Source organism: Phaenicophaeus curvirostris, chromosome 6 (assembly GCF_032191515.1).
Source record: "Phaenicophaeus curvirostris isolate KB17595 chromosome 6, BPBGC_Pcur_1.0, whole genome shotgun sequence".
Lineage (NCBI taxonomy): Eukaryota > Metazoa > Chordata > Aves > Cuculiformes > Cuculidae > Phaenicophaeus > Phaenicophaeus curvirostris.
Window position 1 is genome coordinate 40,320,034 of NC_091397.1, and position 22,082 is coordinate 40,342,115.

At 40.0% G+C, this 22,082-nt stretch overlaps 2 protein-coding genes across 3 annotated transcripts in view; both read right to left on the reverse strand.

The window, feature by feature from the left end:
- The window catches only part of STAC (SH3 and cysteine rich domain), a 598,932-nt gene that overhangs the window by 299,595 nt on the left and 277,255 nt on the right, over positions 1 to 22,082 (reverse strand). The window lies entirely within an intron of this gene.
- On the reverse strand, positions 3,451 to 21,279 carry MLH1 (mutL homolog 1). Of its 2 annotated transcripts, XM_069859883.1 has the most exons (19): positions 21,130 to 21,279; positions 20,099 to 20,189; positions 19,872 to 19,970; positions 18,709 to 18,782; positions 18,318 to 18,390; positions 17,216 to 17,307; positions 15,875 to 15,917; positions 15,149 to 15,237; positions 13,498 to 13,610; positions 12,858 to 12,951; positions 11,750 to 11,903; positions 10,867 to 11,225; positions 10,008 to 10,156; positions 8,189 to 8,297; positions 7,333 to 7,396; positions 6,661 to 6,825; positions 6,460 to 6,552; positions 5,998 to 6,111; positions 3,452 to 5,472 (listed from the first exon to the last, which is right to left on the reverse strand). In XM_069859883.1, the coding sequence occupies exons 1-19, from the start codon at positions 21,234 to 21,236 to the stop codon at positions 5,305 to 5,307; spliced, it is 2,250 nt and encodes a 749-aa protein (XP_069715984.1). In that variant the 5' UTR covers positions 21,237 to 21,279; the 3' UTR covers positions 3,452 to 5,304. The 2 variants fall into 2 exon arrangements, with proteins under 2 accessions (XP_069715985.1, XP_069715984.1); XM_069859884.1 differs by lacking the exons at positions 12,858 to 12,951; positions 15,875 to 15,917; positions 17,216 to 17,307; ... (3 more) ...; positions 20,099 to 20,189; positions 21,130 to 21,279 and having other exon boundaries at positions 3,451 to 5,472.

Here is a 22,082-nt window from a genome sequence, read left to right on the forward strand (position 1 = left end):
CTGCTGACAGGAGAATTTATGCAGTAGAGAGCAAAGGGAACGGTTCCCATGTACTGTAATACCTCACAAAGATGTACGTTGTTGACATATGTATATTAGGTTGCCTCCCAGGTGGTATGAAAATATTTGTCCATTATGTATTTTATTATTCAGTGATTCCTGAAGTTGATCTTCTAATGACTAGGTAATTACTGGAAAGTGTTGTCTTGTGTACCTAATCAAGAGACTGATAATATAATGAAGTAAAACTTCTCAATGGTGGAAGTATATTTAATGATTGTTGGGACACACTAGGTAATGTTATTTTATGTTATTGCAAATTTGTCATTAGTTTTATGTTTACTTTTTTTTTAACTCCATGCATTTTCTTTTTTAACAGATATGTTCACTTTCTAAAATAAAAATGTTTAAACATGAGTAATGCATTATGATATTTTGTTGTTTTATCTACTGAAAATCTGCATGTGCCACTTCTTTATTTCTTGTGGGTTAATGGGAATTCCAGTTTGTGTAGATTTTATGCAGAATGTGTTATAGTGCTGTTTGGTTGCCTGGAGGGATGCAGCATTACTGGTAGCGGATCGTTATTTCTTTGTTGCACATGTGATATCAAAAGGATGCAAGGAGCTTTTGAAATAACTTAGAATCATAGAATGGTTTGGGTTGGAAGGAACCTTGAAGATCACCCAGGTCCAACCCCCCTGCCATGGGCAGGGACACCTCCCACTAGACCAGGCTGCCCAAGGCCCCATCCAACCTGGCCTTGAACACCTCCAGGGATGGGGCAGCCACAGCTTCCCTGGGCAACCTGTGCCAGTGCCTCACCATTGCCCCTAGTCCTATCACCACAAGCCTTTGTGAACAGTCCCTTCCCAGCTTTCTTGCAGGCCCCTTTCAGGTACTGGAATGTCGTTATAAGGTCTCCTCAGAGCCTTCTCTTCTCCAGGCTGAACAAGCCCAACTCTCTCAGCCTGTCCTTGTTTGGGAGGTGCTCCAACCTAAGTTCCCACTCCTGTACTGGTAATTGATGCTCTTCAGGTTCAGGGAGGGAACTGGAGTTAAGTGAGCCTTCGCAATCACTAGTGTTACCCCAGTAGTGAAAGGGAGGTAGCCACTCGTTCAGGTTAGGTGTGCAAGTAGATGATCTGCATTTTCAGGTACGAATCTGAAGTGTTAACCTGTGCTTGTTCAAAAAAGTTTTAGGTAACTCTTACTTCCTACCTAAAGAGGAATGTAACTATTGTCACTTCCCTCATATAGCTGTTTGTTAGGTTTTAATAGCAGACAGCACTGCAAATACTGATTACCAGCATATTCGTCTGTGATATTTCCATTGCTGTGGAACAGAAGCATAGTGGGTAGGAGACAGGATGGGATGTGTTCTGTCTGTTCCAGTCACAGCTGTTCCTTGAAGCAATAGAGACTGTTTCAGTTTATGGGATTTTTCCCAAAAAAACCCAAAAGCCAGTCCTCAAAGCATTGAAACATACATTGTCTTCCCCTTACTCAGTCTCAACAAATCAATGCATTGGCATCAGGGGCTCGTCAGGCACTGCAACTGTCAAACTTTCAGCCTAGAACTTGCTCCGCCCCAGAAATTGCAGATGGGATATTTGTGTTCAATTCTGTTTAGGGCTGTGTCGAAGCAGAATTTCTTTTCTCTTTTCAGCTTTGGGTATGAGACATTGTAATTGGGCTGGGAGATCACTTATTAAAAGTGGCCTTGAGTCCTGAACATTACTTGCCTAGTTGTCCTGTTGGAGCTGAGGCTACAGCACCAAATAAAGACCAGCGTGGGGACAGTACAAGGGGAAAGCAGAGGAAGAGATGGAGATGAAAGTGCCACTGTTGAAGTCTGCAAGAGCTGCATATAGGCAGATGTTTTGAGAATACCTCAACAGCTATTTTATTTCACTTTGGTTGCTATCAGGTTTTAACAGTAGAATCATCACCTCCCTTTTGCTCCAAATAATAGTTCTGCAACTAAGTGTATGTCTAAAAGATCAGGTGGTCTGTCTTCCTTCACATTGAAGATGAGTACACATCGAAAGCCATAAGTGGCTAAGTTGGCTTCAGTAGGCTGTTTCTAGAATACTCTTCTGTGACTGCTGGATGAAAAAAATAAGCCAGGATCAAGTCTATCACTTCCGTCACTTCAATATATTCAAGACCTCCTTCAGAGGATGCAAGCAAGAATAATCAGAAGAAAAAATAAATGAAAACTAAAACCTGTTATTTACCGATGCTGGAACATTCCCAACCAAATATTAAACTCAATGAGAAAAATGCAACTCGGAATAGGGGGTCAAAAATTCCATTAAACTCGTCAGCTTCATCTAGGCGCATGATTTTATTTGCATGCTCCCCCCCTCTGTAATATGGAATTCCTCTGGAAATCTAAGATATGCAACCTAGTCTCAGTGCCTTCTTACTCCTGCAGTTAATACTCAGAAAAATTAGGAAAGGAGAATACAAAGTAATTAGCTGTAACAAGCCCTGTGCACTAGTGACAGAAAATCCTCAGGGGGCCAGGGAGATACTCTTTTATACCAAACACGAATAACTATACTGCAAACCAAGTAAAGATTTTGCAAGCCTCTCCTAAGCCAGCATGTTTTCTTCCTGTGGTGCATGGTTCAGATTCTCAGTCTGTAGATTTGAGTTAAATGAAATGCCCCATTTTCATACACGGGGAGTTCACCAAGGAAATGACCAGCTCTGGGGAGAACTGTTTTCATATAATTCTGTTTTCCTCGAGTCGTAATTGAGTTGATTTGAGCAGTTAAACAAGCAGGCACAAAAGCAGCTCACTCTCAGGTTTTCTAGTTTTGAAAAGTTGAATTTATAAACTGCTGGTAACACAGCAAATGGTGTTGTGTGCTGTTTGTAATGCGTTGGGTTTTCTTTTTTCTTGGCTTGAAAATGAGATTTGAAATGGGTAAATGGGGCTTGTTTCAAGAAGCAGGTTTGAATGAAGAATCTAAAAAGGGAGAAAGAAAAAACAAAACAGAAACCCCATCAAGCTGTTTGTCATTTTAGAACCCATGAGAGTCACAGGAGTATTTGGATTGATGATTTGTTGCAATTATAACTTGAAAATACATTTGCAAGAAACTTTGTTTTTCCATTGAGAAGGGATGTAATCTGTATTGGGTTGCTTAAAGCTCTAAACTACATAAAACTACTTTTAAAAATCCTATTTCGGCCTTATTACAAGTATTTTTCATTTTGTGACAACAACTTGGCACTATATAATCAGATTTCCCTTAAGTACCAAAAAGAGGAAATAATGAATGTAACAAAATATGCTTACAAATTTCTGGGTTGTTAGTTTTGTGTCAGATCAGGAACCTGCAGAAAGGAGTGAACAGTACCTGGCATTTTGGCGTGAGGGCACACATCACCAATGTGCTGCCACACTTAATGTCTACACCAGAATCCATTACTCCATAAATGGGTTACAGAGTGAACTTTTGATGTTTAATATCAAATTTACTTATTTGATACAATAGGTGTTACATGCCAGTTGGATTTAGGAAAGCGCGACAGCAGCATGCTGAAATCACCAGACACAGCTGTAGCAGGGGCAATACACAGCAGATTTACAATACAAACAGGATTCCCCTTGCCTGTCCCTACAGACTCCACTGTCGGGGCATCCCCCATTTGCAGGAAGCGAGCTGTAGATCGAACCCAGCTCAAGCCAGTTGCTCACTTCGAATTTCATTTGGTTGGTTCCTCCGTTGTTACGCTCTATGCGGTAGCCACTTCCTGCCGTGCTGGTCTGTCTGGCTCAGGAAGACACAATGCTGCAGTTTTCTTATTGACAGTATCACCATCAGAGAGGGAGAAGTGATACAAGGAGGAAGGTGCTTTCTGCAAAGGTGTGGGGTTTGTCCACAGCCTAATCTCCAGACTTTGAATACTATTAATAACAACCACTCTTTTCATGCTGGCACATTGCAAGGAAATGAACAGCACCGTCAGTGGCAACTCTGAAATGTTTTAAGTCACGCTTTCCCTGTGTTAGGCTCTGCCAGATGTCCATCTGTGAGGAATCACCCTTTTGGACTCATATCAGATGCTTTCCTGTGGCAAACTGCTGCCCCTCAGGAGTATTTCTCAAAGCAAAGCAAGGCAGGATTCAGGACCTTTGCAATGCAGAGCATTAAAGCTCCTGCTTCCATCAGAGCTTCTTTCACATGGAACAACCATCTTTACAGTGCAAAACTCAGGCTTGCTTTTTTTTTTGGTTTGGATGCTTGATGCCTCTTGGACTTAAAAAAATGCATTCCCTGTTGAGAAACAGCAGATCTTCCTAGACCTACCATTAAATTGGAGACAGCTGTAATTCAGTGATCAGTGTCGGTGCTGTTGACTCTGTCTTTGTCTCTTTTGTTCAGAAGAAACCATCAGGGTCTTGATCAGTTGTCCTTACAGCACATATTCTAAAGATAAAGAACTCTGGGGAGTTTGAGAGCATTCACATGTACAAAACATCTGCTAAAACCTCACTTGGCAGATGGTGGAGAGCACAGCTGCTTCTACTTCACTTCCTCTAAACCACCCTAGTGAAGACGCAGGGAGACAACATGGGCCTCCTTGTGACAATTCAAGTTCATGACGGGCTCAAGAACGGTCAGGGGTCAAATTAAAGCACAAGCACTTTTATCTTGCCTGAGCGAGACTAATGGCTTCCTCTGACAGTGGAAGCTAGAGTGAGATTACCAGCTGCAACCCTTCTTTGGGATGAATGCTGTGTGCCTGCTCATTTGCTCTGTCAGAGGATTCCTGTTCCCATTTTCAGACTCCTTGATTAAAAGGGAAGGGAGTTTCCTTATTTCACCAAGGGGTCTGAAATATTACAAGACTGGCTCCTGCAGTAAGAGATGCTTCTAAGTGCTTTGCACGTGCATTCCTATTGCAGCTACTGTCACAGTCATTCTTAAAACAAAAGGAGGTAGGTAACCTATGCTACTTTCGGGAAGCAAGGTAAGTTAAAGCATGCATTAGTTAAGTAATTGTGAAAAGAGATGGAGCTTAACCCCATTAATGTTCTTCAGGAGAAGCTGTATTCTATTAGCGTATTGCTTAATAGCAAAATTCAAGCAGAAGTGGAAATTTTATTTTAGGAACTTAAGTTGGGTTTAGACAGCTAGAACAGTTTTTATTCTCTGATCAACAGAAGGAAAATAGACAATGTTACTATGACATTAAATCCCTTAATATGCCAGCTTTATGCTTTCCTAAAAACAATGTAGCATGAATGTTATTTAGATATGCAGCAGTCTAATAACTACTTGGTCAACATCTCTCAAAAACTTTATACAGGTCAGGCAGGTTAGCAAGCTGCAAAACGTTGCCATCTTCTGTGAAGTGTTTAGGAGGTAAAAGATGAGTCCTAAAAGCTTTGTAAAGTACATGTTCCACTGTCCATTTCCATGTTTTTGAACCAGAGTTAGAATCTTCATTCTGAAACAGGGGTAGGGGGAAAAAAAAAAAAAAGGACAAAATTAAACAGAAATTCTCTTTTACTAGAAGAGATCACTCCTTAAGAAACTATCATGTAAGACTACAGCAATTGTACAATTCAGCTACTATTAGTTAATTTTAAGCTCTGGAAAGTCACTTGCAGAACAGATTAGCTGACCTGAATAATCAGATACTTAGACACAAGCAGACTGTATTTTTAATTTATAGGCATCCTTATTCTTCCATGGAAAGTTATCATAGCTCAGCAGGTTAAGAAAATACATCCCAAACTCAGAGGCCAAGGACTGTTGTAATATTAAGTACAGTGCAATACCTAAAATTAAAAGGGTTCCCTTAATACACAGAATACTGCAGAAAATTTAAGCCATATTCTTTCAAAATCTTGCCACACTGCTACTGATTCACATCACTGAAAGCAGAGCGTGGACTAAAAGTCTACAGTTGAAAAAAGTTGTTTTGTGCTTAGTGGTGTCTGTTTATAACAGTGGTTACATATTCTTCTACCTGAGAGTCTGTCAGGTTGGCTTCATCTGTTATATATTGCTTTCTAATGGAGTAGAACATAGCTAATTCTTTACTTAGGCTTTCGAAGCACTCCTTCTCTTCATCCCAGTTCACCTGTTAGAAGAAAAAAAGAAATCATTTAATGGAATCTGGGCAGCGGTCAGGGACTTCAAGATTCTTAATGTGGGAAAATAATAATTCTTGGCTGTCTTTGCGTTCATAAGGTAAAGGTATAAAAAAAACCAACAACAAAAAAGGGTAGACATGCAGGCTTTCAAATCAAAATATATTCTCACTCAATCACAACTATCACTAGCCACAGTGATAGTGTCTGGAACATGGAACAGTACATTTAACCAACTCCAGACTTTCCAGCTTCTGATGAACTGATTTGATTCATTTCATTCCTTCCTAAATAGAAGAAGTCATTTGTGCAGAAATAAAATAACTATGTGAATATACCTCTGTGGCCAAGCGAAGGATAAACATGGGCAATCCTTCCAGCGGTGGAACATAGTTGTCTATCAGAAGTGGTAACCCAATCAGGTTTCCTTCCTGCAAGGCAGAATCATTTACGTTGGAAAAGATCTTTAAGACTGAGCCCAACTGTAAAATCTAACACTGCCAAGCCCATCATTCATTTACAGTCATAGCAGCAGTCACCTCATCAATTTCAAGAGAAAAATAGTCTTTCAACATTTCAGTCTTCTTTTTCAGAAAATCCACAATGTACTCAGCAAGCCCTTCTTTTGGGCCATCTTCTTCTGTCCAGCCACTCTCAGGATCCTCTAAAGCAAGCATTGAAAGCTCATACAAAGGAGCTGGCTCCTAAAAACGGAGAAGGCAGAACTGTTGTTTATGATCAATACACTCTACTGGAAATCTACAGCTTCTTCCTTCACAAATACCATTTCTGGCCTGCAAACAGTTCTGCTTATCCTAATCAGTCTAAAAAGTTTTACTTTCTCTCTGATATAAGTCTGTGCAGTCCACAATCCTGCAAAGTGCCATGATGTTTACAAGATAAATACTAGCAATCAACACTGTTTCTGATAGACTGTGTATTCAAATTAATTGTTTGTCCCAACATAATGAGCAACAGCAAAACTTGGAGAATAACTAGAAGTGACACTAATAACAAGGCAACTGACAGTAGGTAGCTATAAAATTACTAACAGCTTTCTACAGTCTACTCTTTCTGTAAAAGAAAAAGTATCACTCAGTGGACAAAACCCAACCTGCAAAACTATATGCTTGTCTGAAATGACAAGCTTATTGTGTATATATTTAAGAAAAAATCCTTTCCTACAGAATTTAATGTAAAATTATACTTACAGACAATCTTAAGACTCCAAAGTTTGCAAAGTCGTAAATAAGTATCTGGTAGAAGAGTTCTTGGCTAGATTGAAGTACAAAATTAGTTACATGGACAGAATTATGTATCTCCAAGTTACTATAATTAAGAGGGGAAAGTAACAGCTGGAAATACCAGACACATATCCATTCATGTTAACAAAGATCTTACTTGAACTAAACAGTTTAAAATTCACACACACTCTGTATCTTTAATTATATCTGTTTCTTAGTTTCTGATATCATCAGCCACATTGTTGCAGAAATCTTACATGCTCAAGTCTGCAGCCCCTATAAATTTATTCCTAGAGGTCTTGTATTTCAACTTCTTCACTCCTTTGCTGCACTGCAAGAAACCCACAGGACCTTGGAGGTTGATAGGCATGTCTACCTTAAGCATATTCTCTTCTTTTAATGTTACAAAATTTATGTAGCTGGCCCTGTAAGGCTGCATATACGAAAATACAAACTTTGTGTTATGATGATGTCCTGCATCTTCTCTTAAACCAACTGGACCTTTCTGAAGCCTTTGCTTACTCATCATCTTATGCTGTAGATGAGTTACTGCTGTAGACTACCAAGAAGCAAATGTCTTTCCCTTCCCCCAGTCTGCAAACACACAATACAGTAGCTGGCATTTTAATGACGCTAACACCCTGCAAGTTTCCTCAAGCATACCAGACTTGTTTCCTCCCTTCCAAAGTGATTGCTTAATCTTTAGCCTCATAACGTTTTGGATAGGCAACAAGAAAATTATGTTTATTCCTATCATTTCCTTTCTTCTTCTAATAAGCTTGGTAGTGATTTCCACTGCCAACCAGTCTAACGGCTTCTTTACCTGAGTTTTGTTGTATTAAGAAGATACAGTTTTGTCTGATACTGGGCCAGAGCCCACTGAGGACTGACACAGCCAACAAATGAGTGATCATGTAGCATCTCCTGAAGACCTGAAAAGATTGAGAGGGTGTGGAAGAAACAAAAGGATATTATTTCTTATTTGCAACCCTGCCCTAATTTATTCAGCAGAGTGGTTTGTGTATTTTTAGTGTTCAAGTCTCAGGTTACTGTTCAGTCACTATTATGGCCCTGCTTTGTCTTATACACTTGGGCTACCAAGTATCCCTATTTTGAAAAATGAATCATTTGTGTGCATATGCATGTATTAAAGCATAAGGTTTTTTTTAATTTGCCTTTGTAATTTAGCATAATAATCATCATCGTTGTCATCTCCGTGTCTGACTTAAACAGCACTGCAAAATTTGTTTCCAGCCACAGGAGATTAGTAAGGGAGCACAGACATACTTAAAAATAAAAAGAAAAAAAAAAGCAGATTTAAACCAACTTTGCAATAAAATTTAACATTCTCAGATCAAATTCAAGAAGTGCAATAGGTCCATAATTTCTTAGTTTTTCTCTCTCAAAATAAGGTTACCAGCCTTCTCATTTAAAAGTATTAAAAAGAAAGCGGTATGAGAAGTCAGATTGCATAGTAAGAGTCCATTGTATGCATTCCACAAAAAAAAAAGTCACTAGTTGCAGTCCTAGGGAGCAGCTTCATTACAGGAGCTTGTCATTGCAGTCACAGCACCTACCAAGCACTACGCTACCCTAATTCCATTGTTACCTTTTCCAAAGGTATAAAATGCTGTGAGAAGAACATTTCTTTCTTGCTAAGGTCTCCTGTAGCTAAGGCATACAAAGACAAGACACAACCCTCAAGCAACTTCACAAGGTCTACCCCCTATTTTTGGGCATCTTATGGCTCAGGGATAGCCATTTGATTTCAGTATTTAAAACAGTCAGATATGCCAGAATTACCAGCCCAACGCACAACCTTTTCTGGAGCCCAGGTAAAGTGTCAGTACATGCTTTCTGAAGATCAAGACTTTTAAGTAATTTTTTAAAAACCAAGAAGTTATTTACTGTAGAGGCCTGTTAGTCCATTACCTCTGGGGCTTCCCCAAAATCCTACTACAAGAAAAGTCAAAATATATTCCATAAAAATCCCAGAACAGGAGGTTCCAAACACTTAGACTGACTGTGTTACATGTATTACATGACTCAGTGTGACTCTGAAGACAACTGGAAGAGTTAAGAGGGGAATAACCCTAGGAAGAATTGCAAACTTTCCTCTAAAACAGCTCTTTTCAGAGAGAACATTTCACCAATCTCAGCATTTCATGTAAGTGGAACAGACAAATGAAAATGAAAAGCAAAAGCAATAAATAAAAGTGATTATCAAGCTTGTCCCACTCTACTTCACAATCACATGACTAAGAAAAATTTTTATAATGACCTTATGGCTGCCATTTCCATTTGAAAATTACAACATAAATTAGCTTAGTGATTTCATAGAGTTATTAGTTATGGTGCAAGTTGAGGTTTGCATGTTATGCAGAATGCGTAAGATATTTATCAACTGACAAGGTACACTGAAGTTTAGAACAGGCCTCCAGTGTGGCTCAGTATGGTAGCTGCCTGCAAAATGTTTCACCCTTGATCTTTAACAAACCTTTTTAAAAGCTCACTTTGCAGCACAGTGAGCTGAGTGGGCCACCTTTTAAATGTACTTTTCCTCAACAGCTTAAACAAAACATATTGAGTTGGTGGAGTAACAATAAGAAGCAAAAGGCTTGAGAAGCAAAAGGCTTGCTTACTTGCATGTGCCTGGTTACTAATTTCCTCCTGGAGAGTCAATACACTGGTCAAGTTGATAATTCTTCTTCTAGGGGTGCAGGCAGCAGTCATATCCTTAATTGTGTCATCTTTCTCCATTTCTATGTCCGTGTCTTCCCGTGGTCTCTTTCTGCAATATCGAAACAAAAGGAATTATGTTCAATTCTCCTATGACTTAATCAAAAACACACGTGCAACAGATGGGACACTCATTTCACGTGCTGTATGTTTACTCAGGAAATGCAGAAAGTTTCCCAAAGATTCATAGAAAGATACTGTTTTGTTTTACTTCTGAGGCATAATTTGTTAGGAAAAGGTAGTTTATAAAAGAATTTACAACTCTTAATACCAGTCCCATTGGACATCTGTTGTTTAAGTGGTAAGACAACTGGCCTGTAAAGGACACATCAAAAAATGCTGATATTTCTAATGAATTTATCATCATTTTTCTGTAATTCTGGGGCCAGAGAGGGATCACATTCCCTCAGAAAATTTTAGTCTTTCCTAACAGCTCCTGCAGGAGTTACAGAAAGATGACTGCATTTTTATCTTTACTAGGGTGATGTCTTCAAAATTCAGTTACATAGTAGTTTATATCTTTCTATACCCTCACAAAAGGAGGGCTGTCAAATAAAGACAGACCAGCGTGACCTCCCTAAAGTTAATCTTATTATTTAGACTGTTTCCTGCCTTTCAGTATGCGCAGAAATCCCATTCCAGTTGCAAAATTTATCACAAGTTATGCAATTTACAGGTCAAAGATAAATTTTAATTTCTCATTAAAATCTTGTGGGAAGTAAATAGGTACCCTTGCATGAGCTCAGGAAACATGAGACTTACCGAGGAGGCGCCTTCTCAGGAGACAAATGCCCGCTCTCACTCAGCCCCCCAGGCTTCACTGCGTCCTCCTGAACATCAGCCATTTCAACTACATCACTAACATCTTCCATCTCAGCATCCTGTGGCCTGACTGCACCTTCTGGAGGTCCTGCAGTAACCTCTGTCGTCACTTCAGTGGGGCCTGTACTTCGGGGATTGTTCACTGGCTGAAGAAAAGCATCCAATTTCTGCTCTCGGGAATCAGTCCGGACCATCTGGTGCGCGTAAACTTTATCACTGGTTCCTTTGGTAGACGCTGAAGTGTTTGCTGCTGATTTTACAGCCTCACTGGAAGAAGAGTCAGCCCCTGGAAGCAATGTCTTTGTTCATATATGGAGAAGTAAAAAGAAGAGATTCAACAACAACAAGAAAAAACACGAAAATTAACCACATCTTCTACAGTATCTTACTGCTCAGAGGCAAGTAACTTTCAAGCCCCACAGCACAGTGTCAGCTGCTTAAGCAGGCTGCCAACTTTGCACTTGCTATACATATAGCAAGAATGTCATCATCTTGGCAGTCAATGAAATCATTGGTTAGCATCCTCTTGCCTCAAAAAGAAAATCTTTAATGTAAAAAAGCACAAGGAAAATTGTTTTTTAAAAGATTCCAATTCTTATACTATGCTCTCTATAAAGCGAGATTCTCCACTAAGTTCACTGCTGCATTGTTAACACTGGTATATTAATGCCATTTCATCCCTGAAACAGAGCAAAGTTCTCAAGCTACATCAGTGCAACACTGATGACAGTCACTGCAGAAATTGTACTACTGAACTGAGTAAACATAGCCAAAACAGTTAAAATAGTGCAGAGTTGTGGTCACCTGAAACAGGTATTCTCACCTGAGTGAAGTACATCCTTGAGGAATTAGAGCCCAATAACTTGCTCTCTACATGCTGTTGCACACGCTCTAGAATACTGTCTTCATGGAGGAAATGGACCTCATGTTTTGTAGGGTGCACATTCACATCCACATTCTGTGGGGCTATTTCCAGGCTAGAAAACCATTTTGAAAGAAGTTAACCTACAATTTCCCATGGATGGCAAAGAGGGCACAAACTGGTTCAGTAAAAAATTGGTCAGACTCTGAGCCATTACTACGTGCAGAGAAGCCAAAATATTCCTGGAACCTGCTAAAGTTATACCAAACAAATCTAACTGTAATGTATTTTAAAGTAATTACTCAGAAGAACTGTACTACAAATTCACATCAATCAGCTTACATAGGTAAGCTTAAACCAAACTCTCCACTGTACTGCTGCAAAATAGTTCTTTGTAATATCTTTCATTTGCAGTGTCTCATGAGTTAGACTTCCGCTGCCTTGTCATTTATCAATAGCAACAAGCAGAAATTCAATTAAGTGCTGCAGTGCAAGAATTTGTTAGCACAGGATATCAATAGATTTCACTGGTGAATGGTGAGAATCAATCGCTCAGCAATTACAAAGCCAAGTTTTCCATTCCACATCATATTCTCTAATTTTTAAAGGGCAGTTTCTGTTCAATTTTAGCTATTACTTGACTTTAAAAATTATTTATTTCCGGCAAGCAGTTTGAAATTCACTTTTTGTTGCATTAGCATACCAAAAATAGTAACTGTTAAAAATACCGATACAAATATAGATCCTAGCAAGGCAAAACATTAAAAAGCTTGGAATACATTATCTGATTGGTCCTAAATGCTCTGCTGTATTCCTAGCGTAACTCATTGAGCATCCATAATTTGGAAGGACTTAAGCTGAAATTACAGGCACACAGTACTTCAGAAAATAAGGCCTGTCTTCTTAAGATTTCTTTAATGTGACTTAATTGTCTCCTGTCTGGCAATTAAGTACCTCAGTGCAATGTTTAACACTACTATCACAAACACAAAATGTCCTTCTAAACCTACTCACCCTACCAACATCCTACAGGACAGTAGTAAAAGGCTACTTCTTCCTACTACTTTACCTTAAGTATAGGAAAGGATGTGTACTTTTTGGCAAATAAGCAGCATACACAGTTTCTATGGCTTTCCGCAAAGCGGCTGACTCTACCAATCGATCTGAAACACAGAACAAAATGCTATTTTCAAAGAGCCACACTGAAATACTGCAGAGCATCCAACTACTCTTTCAGACCAGAACGTTCACACTGCATCCATTTATACCCATTTTTTCCTGAGACCTATTTATTCTCTGTATAAAACCAGGAATAGGAAATATCTTCCTAGTGTGTTTTGTAAGTATTTTTCCCCCACAAATAGCCAAATAACCAGACTACCTTTTCATTATTTCCTACAGTCAAGGTTTGTTGCGTCAGAACAGCAAGACCACTCTGTACAAGTTGGCAGGACACAATCATAACATCAATACTTCACAACCTTAAGTTTCTTTAAGCCCAGTCTTAGCTGCTTTCCACCATTTACAGAGCAAAACATGATGCACACCACTAGCAGAAAAACACCTTAAGCTCTATAATTAACAGTAAAATACTTAATCTTCAGTGTTTTTAAGAATACTCATATACTTTGTAGTTCTTCAGAAAGTTCTTCTGATTACTATGAAAGCAACATATGACTGTACAACATGCTGCTTTTTTTTAAACTTACGGTTTATGAAGAGTAAAAATGTACATTTCTTCACAGAGTAGTTAGCATTTGTGATGTAGCCTTTCATTTTAAAGGCCAGACCTGCATCTTCACAACCCACTTCTATCAGTTCCCTATGGACAGTGTGACAGAAACACACACAAGAAATAAATTTTTCTGTTCATGCAGATTTCAGGCAGTACTCACACGTAGCGATTTATTGTTCTGTATTTTATGTATATCACAGTTAGTGAAAACATCAGAATTATCTGAGAGTTCAAACATTCATTGCCGAGTCACCGAAATTATTTGACCTGAAGTGCATTGTTTCTACTAAGTGAGAAAGTCATACAATATGATTGTAGTCCATAGTATCATTTTAATACCTTAAACTGCACTATCCATAATATTATAACCATCTACTGATAATTCTCATATGCATTTCATTGTTTAAGTCACTGACAGTGATAGACAAGGACACCTCAAAGTTGTCCACAGCCAGGGAAGAACATTATTTTTCTTTAACTTCTCTATCCACTTTTGCCAGTCTAATGCTTATAGTGAGCAGGTAAAAATGTAAAAAGGTTTTTTTATGTCTCGTGCATACAGATCCTAACATCAAGCAACTTTCATTGTTCATTAGTCAAGGAAATCCACTTTGGAAGCCAGTGAGCAACAAGCTGTCTGGCAAACAGCTTGTATGCCAGCTTCTAAAGTTAAGATAGAAAAGGCTAATGAACAACTTCTTTCCAATTCAACTGTGGTATATAGTGAGGGCCATTTTTATTTGTGTTCATTTTTTAAGCTGAAATAACAAACAAGACTAAACACCATTTTAAATTGGGTAAATACAAGTTTCACTTTAAAACATTGGATCAAAACATGTAATTTGAAATGGACAATTTATTCAGAGCTGTACAAAGGAAAAACTATCAAGCAAGCATTAATAGTAGACAAAAAAATGCATACAAAGAAATACAAACAACACTGCCCACCTTACTGCTAAAGGGCCTCTCTGGTTTGCTGCGTTTCATAAAAAGTTACATTCCTTACATGTGAAGTGTGACTTCAGTAACTGAATCAAATTGACATCCAAGTACTCATGGAACGGATCAATTCCACAAGTCCATTCAATGAATTCTTTGCAGCTGATTGTCTTATAAAGAGAGACCTTTTCCCAAAGTAGCAGATACATTTCAAAAGAAGATTGGTTTTATTTGTTTTCAACTGTTCTGCCTAGTTTAATCCCCCTCAGCTAATGTAGCTTTTGCCAATATATTAAGCCATAAGATTTTAGAAAAATTAGTTTGAGGAGACTTCAAAAATTTATCAGACAGCTGACTGTGGTAAGAAGAGGTAAGATTTTCACAGTGCAGGAAAACGTTAGGAACCTGTAGAGAACACAGGTACAACTTGCTCTTTTTAAATGAGCACACAAAGTTACAAGCAGATGGTTCCCTTTTAGGGCAGTAAAGGAACAATTTTACAGCTTCCCTCTTTCCTAAAAAGTCCAACATTCTGCAAGACAAGGGAGAGCTCTATTATTGCCATACTCCTTCTCTGTAATTCACTTGAAGGAAGCAGGAAAAGTTAGTACAGCCTATGATCTTTAAAAGGGAAAGGAGATGTACTAGAAAATTTCATGTCAAAAGGAAACTTGACATCAACATACCTGCTAACGGCATTTCCAAAGATGGACCTAATGTTGTCCACTGTTGAGGCATTTGATAAGGTCCTAACATCTGACATGGTATCACCTTGCTAAAGAGAGCAGGAATTAATATCAGTCAATTCATAGTTCTGGCTGAAGTTTTAGAAATACATTAAACAATAACATTTCTAACACAAAGGCATGAGACGTAACATCATTATAATGTTTTTATTACTGTTTACCTATTTGCTTTCAGAAAAGCAATGGATGGTAAATGAGACACTATTACAAGATTTGCTAGATCACATCAGTCCCATTTAGGCTAGGAACTCCATCTTTGAAAGTGGGGAACGTAAGTAGTTCAGCAAAAAGTTATCAAGAATGCCACAGAATAAAGGTACTCCAGCCCATCCTCTTTCACACAGTAATTAGTAACCAGACTCTCAAAAGAAGCTGAAACAACTCATAAAGCTCCAACAAAATGACATACTGACCACACAGAAAATTCCAACTGACAAATATACGTCTTATGCAGTTTTAACTAATATGTTTTCTATCTGAATTGCATCAACCTAACACATCAACATTCAGTTCAAGGGAAGTTCTCTGTGCACTATTCTCCCACTGCAACAGACGCAGTGCAAATTTTCTGGAATTTTCCTATATATACATTATGTATACACAGAGAGAGACAGAGGGAGAGAGAGAAAGAGAGACATGTTGAAGTTAAAGACTTTATCTGCATACCTTTTTAACTGAAAAGCTGATGCCCGAGTTATGGATGGCATATCTGAAAAATAGGTAAACAGACTGCAGTATGTGAAAGAATACGTTGCTTTCCCCGAATGCTGAAAAGCAACTAGTAAAAGGGGCAAACAATTTCATTTCCTGTTACAGAGTAATGTGATTTCTGCCAAATTGAGCTTTAATAGACTCAACAGCTATAAATATAAGTGTTTTCTATTTATAACTCACCTGTAACCATATGAAATTCTAGTATCAGCTTAGGTTGTTTCTCAGAAAAAAATATCATCTTCTGTAGACCTGGTTAATTCAGTTTCACAGCACAGGTTTAACTAGAAGAACAGCAAAACCTCCTCAGTGTAAGAGAATCAAGTCTCAACTACTACAGAGAAGGATCTGAAAAACGGCTGGTTTGGCCTTCTAACTTCCCCTACTCAGATGGTTCAGCTGTCTGTAATCCCAGAGCCAAGTTCTGATAAACCCAGCTAGAGGTTATGAGCTGCATTACCTTGGCTCAAACCTCTAGGGAAGTTGCCAAGTTGTGAGAAAACACAAAGTAGACCTTGGCAAGATAAGAAATGTAGAAATGCAGACAGAGGTTAGACCATTGTGACCAGGACAGCTAGCAAAACAAAAATTCAACAGGATCAACAAAAACCAAAATGAAAAGATGCAAAATCCTAATAGAAAAAAACCTCAATGATTTGGAAGCCCGTAACTCAGCAAGACTGCAGATCAGCCTGTTCCATGGAGCAGCAGGACCTGACCCTTCACCTCCTGGCTGAAGTCTGCCTGGCCAGTAAAGATTCTTAAGTAGCTCATTCAGGGAGCAGGCTAACGCTTAGCATACAGTCTTGCTATTCTCTTTGCTAGCTTTTGTGTTTATTGAAAGTGTAAAGCAGTTTTGGTTGAGCTGGGTAGATCCTGCTTGTAAAACCTCTGCACATGGTAAAAGATGCAGCAAGAGACTGTGGAAGGAAACATCTGGTAGTTAGAGAGTTGTTTGGGGGTTTTTTTGAGGATCTGAAATCACCATTCACCTTTTTCATATTCAGCCAAATCTCTTATGCTCCTGCATTCTGTTCAGCCCAAGTTCATTGACGGTTCACTCAGTCAAGTCTATCACCATTTATCTGCTGGAATTCTTACTAAGAATAGTCATAGACTGAATACACTGTTTTCTGTCACAAATTAGACTGTAATCTGACACCACACACTAACATAGTTAGAAAAAAAAACCCACCACCACCAAAATGACACCAAACACATGGGACAGTCCCTCAAAAAAACCTCAATACTCCCCATGGCAGTATAAAAAAATTGCAGCCTTCTGTTTCAGTTTACCTGCTAACAACTTCTAGTATTTTTGCATATTCTTCATTTGGATTTTTTAAAGCTTTCCTCCTTGTATTTACATTGTAAAAGAGATCTTCAACCTACAGAGAAAGAGATCACAATTAAAGACCACTTAATAAAAATCTTCTCTTACTATATAATTAAAGTAAATCCATCTCCTTAATAGACAAAACTAACATTTCCAAGAATATTTTATGTCATAAAGGATCAAAATTTAATTTATTACTTATCTGCTTAGGTTCACCTAATAAAACACAACTCCAGACAAACGCATGTTTTCAAATATTAACAACAACAACTACTCTACAGCTCGCTTTTCAGTCAAAGTTACATACCTTCCACTGCAGATGACAACGGATTCCCTGATTACATTGTGTTTCAATTAAATGCAAATTAATGTTAAAACATTAGCTGCAATCTAGGCTGGAAATATCATTAAATCAGCAGCTTAAACTGTTCATTTTCACTCTTCATTTAAACAATATGCAAATTCTTTTTCTGCTATACTGAGAAATGCAAAAAATTGAAGTTCAGCTTCTTTTTTAAGGTACATTATCCCAAACATTGACATATGAAGTCAAGGCTTCCACTTTCTACCCCACATTGTGTACTCTCCTTCCCATTTTGAGCTCCTTATTCTCCATAACCCTAATGCCAGACATAATTCCAACCCACATTCAAAGCTTGGATATGACTGAAAGACAAAGAGCAGTTTCTGCAGTTTCCTGTGCCAGCCCTCATCTTCCCACTCTGGCTCATATAATATAGCCCACTCCTCCATATTCTGAGCTTCTTGTAGCCCTAACTACCCATTAAAGCTTTTCACAGTCCAGATTTTTTCTAACGTTTGACTATGCTATCCTTGGAAAGGAGCAGGGGGAACTTCTGAAGTTTACCTTGCTGTTTTTAGGGAAGAAAGCAAAACTGAAAAAAAAAAACCAAAAAAAAAAAACCACACAACAACATAATTTAGAAAATACTCTATGAGGTGATACTGTCATGTATCTTACAGTATAACACATACCAATAAGTGGTGCAAACATAATGACTAGGGAACAGAAGTTAAGACAGAACATGCACAAAAACCTACGGTGATCTGAGTTCCTTGGTTTCCAGCACAGGGCTTTGGAGGGGCTTTAATTTTTCCATCACTATAAGAAGCTCTAAGTGAAAAAGAAAAACAAAGATGAGAGCTCACCCTACACTGGCTGCTGAAGTAGTATTCCTTTTAAGATTATCTCCCCACACACTCCCTATTTTTAAAATATATGGTTTAGTGAAAAGCTTACCTTCACAATTTGGAATTAAAACAAACAAACAAATCACTCCAACTATATTTACTCATACTCTGGGTCTTTTTTGTAACTACCCTAGAAATATATATCCCACCCTCCTCCTTAATAAGAGCACTGAAAAGAGAATTAAATACATCTCTTCATCATTACATGCAGCAGAAATCACTTGGATAATAGGTAGCATACCTGTATGCACACTTTGCATCTGCTGTTTTAGTTGTGACTGTTACATGGGCAACATGACTGATGCTAGCCAATGCCTAGAGAAGGAGAAAGCATCTTTGTAAATCTTGCTCTGGAAACTACTGATTGCTGAAAGAGCGTCCACACTTTAAACAGCATTACTACATTTTGACATACCTCTTGCAAATAATTAATAAAAACACTTACAGGAAAATTGCAAGTCAGTAAGTCTTTAACAAATTTTAGTACCTATAACATGTGACTATTATCTAGGACCTTCTTTTGGCTTTTCTAATATTTCATCATCTGTGACAATGCAATCAGGTACCCATGTAACATAACACTGTAGATTTCTTTTAGCCATTATAGTTGTGTCCTTTTCTTTCCTTCACGTTACCATAAACAGCTGGAAGGTTTTGTCCATTACTTTCTCACCCCTGCTCAAGTTCTTCTCCTGACTGTAGGTAACACTACGAAATTAGGTTATAATGGTTTTCCTGGAAAACCCAAGGGACATGTCTGCACAGCCGGCTGAAATCAGTCTCGGGACCATACTCTGGATGTGGAGCTGATTATGTTGACAGTGTGTGAGGAGAGGACTCAAGCAGCCTACTCTCTGGACCATGCAAGGATCTAGATATCTGAGCATAAGCAACGTACTTAAATATCTTGTTGTTCATCTGGAGGGGAAAGCAGAACTCATCCTGGACTGTTCTTTCAGAGAAGTTAGACACAGCCTATGTGAATACAGAGAACTCCTATCCAAGGGGTCAAAGATAATAATTTTGACTAACAGCAAAAGCTAAGGAAGACAAATGTACATCTTAGACATTTACTCTTTTGTTTAGACCGATGTTTTACATCAGAGATTCACCTTCCACTCAAATCTTTCATTGTCTTCACCTGCAGATTCCCGAGAAGACAGGCCTTGTTTTACTTTAAATAATAATAATAAAAAAATCTTACTCCAAAAAGCAAAAAGAATACATACATCTCCGTGGCCATTCATCTAATATTGAAAGACATAGAAATGTGTTTTGAACTATATAAACATGGCAGACGCTCAGAAACCAAAACCTTCTGTAAAGTGTATTAGGAAGGGGATAGTATGTAAAGCTCACTACACCAAGATAACAACAGTATCAAAACCTTCATGAAACACTTACCTCACCCCTAAAACCATATGTAGAAATATTAGCCAAGTCTTCAAACTTTTGCAGTTTACTTGTAGTAAATCTCTCACATACAATGTCCAGATCTTCTTTCTACGTGAAAAGGACAAGCACTAGTCACTTTCCAAGTATTTTCAAAATCAGAAACATTTCTAAACTGAAATAAATTTTAAGGGGCAGCATTAAGCATCAGCATACAGCTGTCAACTTTGTTTACTCACTCTGATACCACAGCCATTATCCTGGACCTGGATGAGCTTCAGACCGCCTTCTTTAACCACTACCTGGATACTCGTAGATTTAGCATCCAAACTGCAGAAACCAAGAAAGCCTTCTAAACAACAGCAATGCTAGAGAATAAAAGACTACATAAGCTTGAATTAAAATTCACTTTTTCTCATGCAAATAAAAGCTTGCTTCTACTCTAGTTGCCACACATATCTTTACTATCTCTTTCCTGCTGTTTTCTTCTAACAGCAGCAATACATTATTCTAAAAAATCGCCTAAAACAACCACAGCAAATTTTTAGAAATTTCAAAATTTAAGAAAGGTGCCCAGTCCAAGAAGCAGACCTTCTCTCCTTGTTACCAAAACACCCTACAGACCCAGCTGCTCCTTTCATGCAGCTGATACAGCTCACTACATTTAGAATCACAGAATCATAGCATCACTAGGTTGGAAAAGACCCATTGGATCATCGAGTCTAACCATTCCTATCAAACACTAAACCATGCCCCTCAGCACGTCACCTACCCGTCTTTTAAACACCTACAGGGAAGGTGACTCAACCACTTCCCTGGGCAGCCTGTTCTAGTGCCCAATGACCCTTTCTGTGAAAAATTTTTTCCTGATGTCAAGCCTGAACCTCCCCTGGCAGAGTTGGAGGCCATTCCCTCTCATCCTGTCCCCCGTCATTTGTCATTTACTACTGAAACGGCAGCAACTTTAACCCCACACTTCCATCTTCAAAACAAATAACCGAATTATTAACTTGACAGCGAAAGCAAGTGATTCACGAGCTCATTAAACACCAACAAAACAAACCCAAAACCGGATTCGGACAGCCTGACCAGAGCTGACCTCCCGTGCAGGCAGCAGGCGCAGACCTGTATCCCCACCACACCCCGTTCCTCCCGACACACAGTACCTCGTTACACGCTGGTGGCCCGAGAGAGACGAGACCCCTGCCCCTCCTCCTTCCTCCCCCCTCCAAAGCTGTGGGAGCGGGCGGAGGGGCAGCCCCCGCATTACCAGTTCTCGATCATCTCCTTGATGGCGTTCGCGGGCCTCTGGATGACCTCTCCGGCCGCGATACGGTTCACCACGGCTTCGTCCAGCCGCCGGATCGCGGCGGCCATCGCCCCGCGCCCAGGCCGCGCCGGGGGCGCTGAGGGAAAGGGAGGCTCGGGGCCGACCCGAGGAGGGGAAACGGGAGAGGAGGGGGCGGGCACTAAGGGCCCGCTCTATAGGGCCAGAGGGTCCCCGTGAGCGGGGAGGAGAGGGACAGACACAGCGCGCGCCACCACTTTCCCGCCCGCCCCGAGCGCGCGGCCCTAGGCGCCCGTCACGCGGCAAAACAAAATGCGGGGCGGGGCGGGGGTGCGTCACGTGACACGGCGGCGATTGGCTGAGCGGCGCGTGGGAGGCGGGGCCAGGGAGGGGGGCCAAAGGACCCCGCTGGGATTGGCTGAGAGAAGTGAAGGGGCGTGGCTAAGCGACACTGCTGCGATTGGCTGAGCGGAGCCAGGGGGGCGGGATCACGGTTCCCCTCTGCGATTGGCTGAGCGGAGAGAGAGGGCGGGACAAGATGGCACCGCTGCGATTGGCTGATCCGTGGGGGCGGGGCCACGGTTCCCCTCTGCGATTGGCTGAGCGGAACGAGGGGCGGGGCCATAAGGCGGGGCGGGAACATCGCCGCCTGGGGGCGGGAGGCTGTGGTCGCGGCGGGCGCAGCGTCCCCTAGGTGCGTAGCACAGGTGGTGCTGCAAGGCTGTGGCGGCAGCACGCGTTTGTCTACGTGCCTGTGAGCACAAGACGTCGTGTGATAGAGTGATGAAATGTTGGAAGGGACCTTAAAGTTCACCCAGTTCCAGCCACCCTGCCGTGGGCAGGGACACGTCCCACTGGGTCAGGGAGCTCAAAACCCCACCCAGCCTGGTCTCCAACGTGAGAAACACTCATTCGCTGGTAAAATATTGAAAAGG

Bases quoted from the DNA above. Each gene is read 5' to 3' on its own strand.
- MLH1 (XM_069859883.1), bottom strand. From the start codon at position 21,236: ATGGCCGCCGCGATCCGGCGGCTGGACGAAGCCGTGGTGAACCGTATC. The intron at 13,611-15,148 runs GTATGTTGATGT...CACTGTCCATAG, and splicing joins TTTGGAAATGCCGTTAGCAG to GGAACTGATAGAAGTGGGTT. The intron at 6,553-6,660 runs GTGACTGCTGCT...TCTGCCTTGCAG, and splicing joins TTTCTCTTGAAATTGATGAG to GAAGGAAACCTGATTGGGTT.